This window comes from Lupinus angustifolius, chromosome LG19 (assembly GCF_001865875.1).
Source record: "Lupinus angustifolius cultivar Tanjil chromosome LG19, LupAngTanjil_v1.0, whole genome shotgun sequence".
Taxonomy (NCBI): Eukaryota; Viridiplantae; Streptophyta; class Magnoliopsida; order Fabales; family Fabaceae; genus Lupinus; species Lupinus angustifolius.
The window spans coordinates 4,459,071-4,467,498 of NC_032027.1; the positions used below are offsets into that span (position 1 = coordinate 4,459,071).

The window sequence follows — 8,428 nt, forward strand, 5'->3', positions numbered from 1 at the left end:
AAAGACTTAAACTTACCAATGGTTAAATTAGCAGTAAAACTTTTAGCTATTTTCTTTTCAATATAAATCACAACATTTCCTACAAAAAATTCATCTTCTATCTTGCTACATAATTTTGTTTGATTGTTTTCATTACAAAAAATAATTTTTTCGTAGTAGTTGAACGAGAATAATTAAGATAAGATAAATAACTCGATCGATCAAAGTTGTACTTTATTCATAAATGGTTGAGAGTTCATCAAACCTGAATGGCTAACATCATACACAATAAAATGTTGAAATTGCTTCTCTTCAGTGTTATAAAACTCGACTCAAACTGACCGGTCTAACTAATTCAACAATGAACTGGACATCTGACTGGACCCAACCTCTCATCTAACCAATTTTACATCAAAGTTGGATTGACTCGATTCAACTCAACCAGTTTAAACCTAAAACCGGTGACTATTGAAATTGTTTACGGCTTAAAAAACACATATTAGTTGGACTGAACATAACAATTGTATAAAACAGTTGAGTTTTAAATATTTTTTAATTTTATCTAAACAGTCCCGCTACCATCCACTTCTTACTCAGGACTACTATCTAACATAAATTGTAGTTGGACTCTTTAGCCAAGCTAGATTTCACCTGAACTCTATATAGCTTATACCTATTTTGACAAGTATAAGGGTAGTTAGGAATGTTCGGTGGAATGATAATAAAACACTCCTCGATAGAGGAGACAAAAGTGCTAATGTCCCTCACTTTTTAAAAAATCAATTTTTCTATAAAAAATTGCTTCCCGGATCATTTTGTTATGACTAAATAAGAATGGCAACGAAGCGGATCGAGATTGAGTTTATACTTATCCATCTGAACTTAAAATTCATAATCTAGACCCAAACCCAAACTTAATGGGTTGAAAATAATAGTATCATTCTCGAATCCGACACGAAATCGACCAAAAATTTCCTAATTCTAACATTATATCCCTCTAAAAAAAATGGTGAAAAAGAAGATCTTGCAACTCACTACAATATTATCACTGAAACACTCTTACAAGATGTCAAACAGTGAATTAAGTAAAGCACTCATATCAAATGTTGAACAATTTTTTATGTCTTATTAGCAAATGTTGAATTCAGTAAAACAATGAATTCCAATAGTGTTCAACCCTTTCTTTTGGATATTTTTAGTACTATTAAGGGTATCATCTAACCTCTCACCATTTGGATAAAGAATTAATCTATTTCAGGGTGTATGATTGTCCCTCCCAACAATTGTTATTCTTAGGAATTGAACCTTTAACCTTTTGTTCATAATGAGAATCTAGTGGAACCTTATCCCACTAAACCAACGTCTTGTTTGTCATTTCTTTTGGATTTGAATTCACTATCTTGTGCCTAATAATAGTCTTAGTATCAAAAGATATTGAATAATCATCTTTGTTTCGATGTTAAACAATAATCTTAGTTTCGGACTTTACGGTCTTATTTCTAATGGATTCGAACTAGGATATCAACTTTACCAAACTTGAACCCAAAAGTTGAACTTGGGTAAAACTAATACTCAATTTTATATCAGATTTTCTCTGTTAAATTCGGGTAGTGGTCGGATGAGTATCCATGAGTTCAATTTTCATTACCATCCCTACAACTGAAATATTAAAAACTAGAGTAAATTACACTCACACCTCTTGAGTTTTAGCAAAATTACACAAATCACTTATCACTTATCACTTTTTTACCCCTACACGAACCCCTAATTTTTATGCTTTCATTACACTGATCACCTCTGCACAAAAAATAAGTGTAATCTTTTAAACAAAAAATGTGATAAATGTAATTTAGCTAAACAAAATATGGTATATTGTGGAGACAAGTCCAAATAATATGAGTCAATACCTCTTTATTATTCTTAGTTCGTTACGATATAGTATAAGAGCGATTTAAACAACATCTCTTTAGAATTATTGATGCATTCTTTAACCAAAAATAACAAGGATACATTGATTTGTATATTATATAGACTTATCTCCACAGTATATCATGTTTCATTTAATTTAGTTGCATTTATCATATTTTTTATTTAAAAGATTACACTTAGTTCTCATGTAGAGGTGAGAGTATAATGAAAGTATAAAAATTAGAGGGTTTATGTAAGTATAGAAAAATTGAAATGTACTTTATATAATTTTACTAAAACTCATGAATGTTAGTATAATTTACTCTAAAAATTATGTTGACTTATTTTATCTTATATTAAAAAATAATTTATTCAATTATCCATAAATTGATGAATGCTTTTTTATTGTCTACAATTTAGTATATAGTTTTAAAAAAAGAAAAATACTAAATTAGCCTTAGAAGCACAAGAGACTCGTCTGGCTTGTTTCTCAAACTTGATCCCCAAGTCAACAACCTGATTAAGTTTCCACTAATATCCTTCACCGCCTCACTCTAGTTACCAAACTACCCCCTATATCTATATCCCCCACTCATGCATAAAACCCTCTGTTTCTAATTCCTTCATCGGAGCAAAATGATTGGCGGCGGAGGCCCGTCCTTCTCCGTCGTCTACTTCGACGGCGAAAAGGAAACATCCATCGGCGACGTAACCGTTGATCCGTCCTTTAATTTCAACAAGTTCCTCTCCTTTCTGACCCACAAGATTGGAATCTCACCGCACCAGTTCTCCATTTACCTCGCCTCCTTCGGTTCCAACCGGAAAATCCCAATCACGGCGAGAGTCAACTTCTCCGCCATAGTCCGCGATACTGCCGGCGTCACCGCCTCATCGTTCTTCTTCATCAAGCGATCCAAACGCCCGAAGAAGAACAAGGTTCACAGCAACAAAGTTTCATGGATAAACGATAACAAAAATAATATCATCATGAACAACCACCCGACGACGAACATTGTCCTTCATCGGCGGAACGCCGCCGTGCCGTTTACGATGTCTCCGGTTCTGAGTCGATTCGAATTCGAGAAACACATGATGGATTTACAGATGCAAAGGGAACTGTACCTGATGAGCACCGGCGGTGGAAGTGTCTGCGGTGGTGATGTTATCTGCGAAGAGTGTTTGACGGAGATGAACGGTGGTTTTCATCCATGCGTTTTCGACGATGTTACATTTGGTTTCAGGTCACCGGCTGGACCGGTAGCCCGACCCATCAAGTGAACCGGGTAAGAAGCGACGTTTAGTTTTCTCAGTTGTTTTGATTTCGTTGGTTACTTTGTATATAACAGCATAGAAGAGAAGGTTTCTCTAAAACTGAGAAGGATAATTAATTCAGTGTGGTGTGGTATACCATAAGAAATTAAGAAGTAAAAGGTCAAAGGTATACCAAGTTGTAGTTATCAATAATTAATTGATTTTTATTAGGTGACTATAGGCCATAGATTACCTATGATAATAGTGTTAAGACCATTTTGCGCCCGGTGGAGAATGAGGGGTTTTAGGAAGTTTCTTATTTTTTTTCTATTGTTGGAAAACTTGGTGGTTATGGTTTTATTGTTTTTGAAAAGAGAAAGGAAAGGTTTATTGAGCGATGGGAGCGAGACAGCAAGGGTTGTTTTGCTTTCCATGTCATCATAAAGATAGAGATTACAAAAACATCAAAAATTAAGGATTGATTGAATGGAATCATGAATGAGATGCTGAAAGTTTGAGATCCAGTAATACTCTATTATTATTATTATTTTTGTGCACGTTTCATTAATTTTATTTTCTTGTGTAACTAGCCATGAATACAATAAGAGAAAAAATATTTTCTCATTTCACGGTACATAGAGCTATCTTATCCTAGAAATCATATATTTTATTTAATTTCGTTTACAAAAATATTTCTAAATATATATATATATATATATATATATATATCATAATTTTAATGGCTAAATTGTCATATTTATTGGCTATCACTTTTTCCTTGAGTAAAAAATCTTTGTTGAATGAATCTCTAATTGCAACCCAAATATCCAATGATATTATTAGTTCAAAAAATGATCACTTGTCTCAAAAACACTATGTCTCTCTCTCTAGTCAAATAGATTTTGCTAAATAACATAAAAATATTAGTTTTTATTTTTATGAATTTTCTTTGTATTTTGATGAATTTTTTTAATTGGCTGGAACATGAAATGGGGACACACTTATCTTTATTCTATGAATGTAAAATCTATATATCATCAGTATAAAAATTATATACAAACTATACATCATCTACCACTAATTTGGATTACTTTTTTTATTATAAAGCTAATTATAATTAAATATTAATGGTATACAATGCAATAACAATGCATGCCCATGCACTTGCGGTTGCATATATTTTTTTCCTCCTCTTATTCTATTAGTTCTTCATGCTAGAAAAGAAGAGAAATATTATCATTAAGGTGGACTTAAAAACTTGTTTTTAATATCAGCAATATATCATTTGTGTGGATTAAGATAGGTTGTCATGAAATGATGATACATGTTCACTTTTTGAATAAGAGAATAATTTATACATAGGATGCGGTCAATATATAAAATAAGTTCAACTTTTTTCATCAATAGAGATCCACATTTCAATCTAAATTTCAGTTGGAGAGATACAGATACAACTGATGTCTACCCAACATACATAAAACATGGGTGTGACTAACTTCCCAACTATAAGTTAGTTTGCTTTTAAGCGAACTCATTTTGTAACTATTGGATTGAATAGTGCCTAATCTCACTTGTCCATTTGGTGACCTTCTACCGGTGAAGTTTAGAAGTCGTGATTGCTAGTAACGACTTATTGTAAGTGCAGATAGTTGGGAAACATTTGTACCACTTTTGTATTCACTACGCCAGAGTTGCGGTTCAACAACTTATTTTAGATGTATAACATTGCTTTCATGTGCTTTCTGTTTAACCACAGTAGTATATTGTCATAATTAACAACGCTTGTCAAACACTGTTGTATTGAATATATACCACAATGCATCACACAAGAAGAAGCGATCTCACATAGTGCATAAATACAACAACGCATCGTCCACAAAGTATTATCATATAGGTCTCAGATAAACAACACAATTATAGGTATTATTAACAACACTTATAGTTGCACTATTGTAGTACATATATAATAACACATTATCAGAAAAGCGTTGTTATATTATTCATAAATATTGTCAAACAACACATTAATACAACAACGCAACACATATTGTGTTATTGTATTAAGCATGTACAATAGCGTTGTCTATAAAAAACGTTGTTGTATTGATCTTTGACAACAGCGCATGTAGGGCTTCCCCTAGAATTCGCCGTTGATTTATATAAATTAATATACTCATATATATTTATTAGCAGAATAAACATTCTCAACAACACAACATTTATACATTTTGAACAACACAGACACATTAATACATGTCAAAAGTTTGTTTTATTAACATCAATATAATACAAACTATAAACAATGAATATATGCCAATTATGTTTTAACAGACACATAATTACAAATAAAAAAGTTAAGCAAATTACAAAGAAACAAAATTATACAAATTATGAACAATCAAAATTAAGCTATAATTATACAAAGATTACTCGCATCTACTTTTTCCTTCTTTTTGATTCTTTTTGGCTTGTAAGATCATCCTTGTTTGGAGGAACATATTGATTCATCCAAATCCCTTCATCGTGATTATCTCTTGTATATAAATCTTCATTCAGTGTTAGTCTGCTCTCACGCGACTGATATGTCACAAAAAATGATCATCTTCATCAATATCTTCATATTCTTGGTCATCAATATTATTGACAATTATTTTGTTAGTTAAAAGAACAATGTACCATTTCATATCAGCTTGGTCACTAACATAGAATATTTGTTGAACTTTTGATGTTAGAATAAATGATTCATCTTTATATCCTAGCCTATTAAGATCCACCTTCATGAACCTTAACTCGTCAACTCGGAAGCCATTATTGTTATCAACCCACATACAATAAAAAATTGGCATTCAAAACATGGTGCAATCCAATTCCTATATTCGTTCAATCACTCTAAAGTATGACATGTTCGCATATATTGGGTTTCTATCTTTTTCACGACATGTGTAAAGTTCGAGCAACAAGAGTCACACCACTATTTTGTATTGTACTTTGATCATCTTGTTTTTCGTATTAAATATGAACTCATTAATTAGGTAACTAGTGTAGGATAAGACATGAATGTTTGGACCATTGGCTAACAATTTAAATCTTTCAGAAACCGAATGTGCATTTATATTCAACTCCCTCATCAATGTGATTTTTTAGTCACTTTATGAAACACCGATTATGCTCTTTGGAAATCCAATTTTCTTACTTGGGTAAGACTTACTTAACATCTTCTTGTGTATTTCAACATATGGCTCAACCTCGTCGGCATTATGTAAAACATATAAGTGCATTTGTTCCAATTCGGTTCTTGTCATAGTCAATATTTCATTCCCAGTAATACCTTCACCAAATATTTTTTTAATATCGAGGCTTTGGAATGTCCATGAAATCACTATCAATAAGGTATATGGTACAGAAATCAACAGTTTCTTCAACAATATATCGCTCCACAATACAATCTTCTGGTCTTGATCGGTTCTTCACATACCCTTTTAATGTCTTTATATATCGCTCAAAAGGGTACATCCATCTCATTTAGGAAGGCTCACATAGTTGGGTCTCTCGAACAAGATGAATGCTTAGATGAACATTATATCAAAAAAGGTGAGAAATACATTTCAAGCTCATACAAAGTCAAAATAATTTGTCTTTGCAATGCAGCTAATTTCTTAGGGTCAATCACTTTGCTACAAATTTCCTTGAAAAAGAAGCATAACCTATTTATGGTTCTTCAAACGTTTTTAGATAGAATTGATCATATTCTAATAGACAAGAAATGCTCCATAAGTATATTATCATCATGAGACTTAAGATATTTTAACTTGAGATATTTTGATACGAGGTTTTGAATGTTGGAAGAGTACCCCTCTGAAACTTTAACACCACGAAGAAATTTACAAAATTCAATTTTCTCCTTCCTCGACAAAGTATAAGCTACTAAAGGTAGAAATTTATGTTTTCTCTTCATTATCGGTCTCAATTCATTTCTTATTCCCATACTAACCAAGTAACCAAGTCCAACCTTGCATTCAATCCATCTTTGGTCTTACCAGGGACATTGAGTAAAGTACCAAGAAGACTTTCAAACACATTTTTTTTTCAATATGCATAACATTGAGGAAATGTCGTACATGAACTTCAATATGGCAATTCGAAATAATTGGTCACCAGTCAATGGCAAAGGAGCACGACCTTCTTCATTGTTTTCATCAAATATTTTTCTCCATCGTGGATAGTGATGATATGAATGCAAAAATTTACGATGGCAAAAAAATATATTCTTCTTATAGTGCTCCAACTTCATTGAATGAGTATTGTCTTCATATATATGACATGCAAAATATCATTTTGTATTATATCCAGACAAATTACCATAGATAGGGAAATCAATGATTGTGCTAAACACTAAAGCCTTCAAGTTGAATATTTTTCCCTATACGCATCATATACATTTATGTCCATCTCCCACATTTCCTTCAAGTCTTCAATTAATGGAGCCAAATATATGTCTATGTCATTTCCTGGTTGTTTAAGTCTAGAAATTAATATAGATAACATCACATATTTGTGTTTCATGCTTAGAGAAGGAAATATGTTGTATATCACCAACATCATTGGCCATGTACTATGTGAGCAACTTTGAACACTATGTGAGTTAATTCCATCCGTTGACAATGTAATGCGTAGATTTCTTGATTTTGACTAAAACTAGGATAATCATGATCAATTTTTCTTCATTAAGGAGAATCTGCAGGATGCTGAAGCTTGACATCTTTATTCTTTTTTTATCATGCCATGTCAACGTCTTTGTATCTTTCATCGATCTCAAATGCAATCAAGGGCTTGTCAGAGATTGCCTAGTTTGGCCTGTGAGAACTGTCCGATCCAACAGGATACCTCCCCAGGAATACAAGGGACTTGTCTCACCCAGACTCTCCCTCAAGACATTGTTGGCGAATCACCGTCCAATCAGTGCCATCCCTACTTACAGCACGGTGCTCTAAGTCATCCCGTCTATTTCCTCTCCACTACTTCATGGTCACAATGCGATGCATTCCTAGTCAAAGTCAAATGCAAATGTAGTAATCAAACACATGATCGACACATCCTTAAGCCATCTCCCGACAAGGAATGCTTCTCGTGGGACCCGATAGTACGTCAACTGCACATGTTTAAAGTACATCTCATTCACTACAACTCATCACCGAATAATCCTGGACGGTCACAGGACCAGGCCTCTTACAGCGAACGATCGTTGTTCCATGATATCATGTATCCTTACTAGGGTACCCCCTAGTTCACG

At 33.0% G+C, this 8,428-nt stretch overlaps 1 protein-coding gene across 1 annotated transcript; it reads left to right on the forward strand.

Moving 5' to 3' along the window:
• LOC109333796 lies at window positions 2,346-3,667 on the forward strand. Its single transcript, XM_019569369.1, has 2 exons — window positions 2,346-3,318; window positions 3,370-3,667. The coding sequence occupies exon 1, from the start codon at window positions 2,524-2,526 to the stop codon at window positions 3,163-3,165; it is 642 nt and encodes a 213-aa protein (XP_019424914.1). The 5' UTR covers window positions 2,346-2,523; the 3' UTR covers window positions 3,166-3,318; window positions 3,370-3,667.

Coding starts and splice junctions, on each gene's coding strand:
- LOC109333796 (XM_019569369.1), top strand. CDS start 2,524: ATGATTGGCGGCGGAGGCCCGTCCTTCTCCGTCGTCTACTTCGACGGC.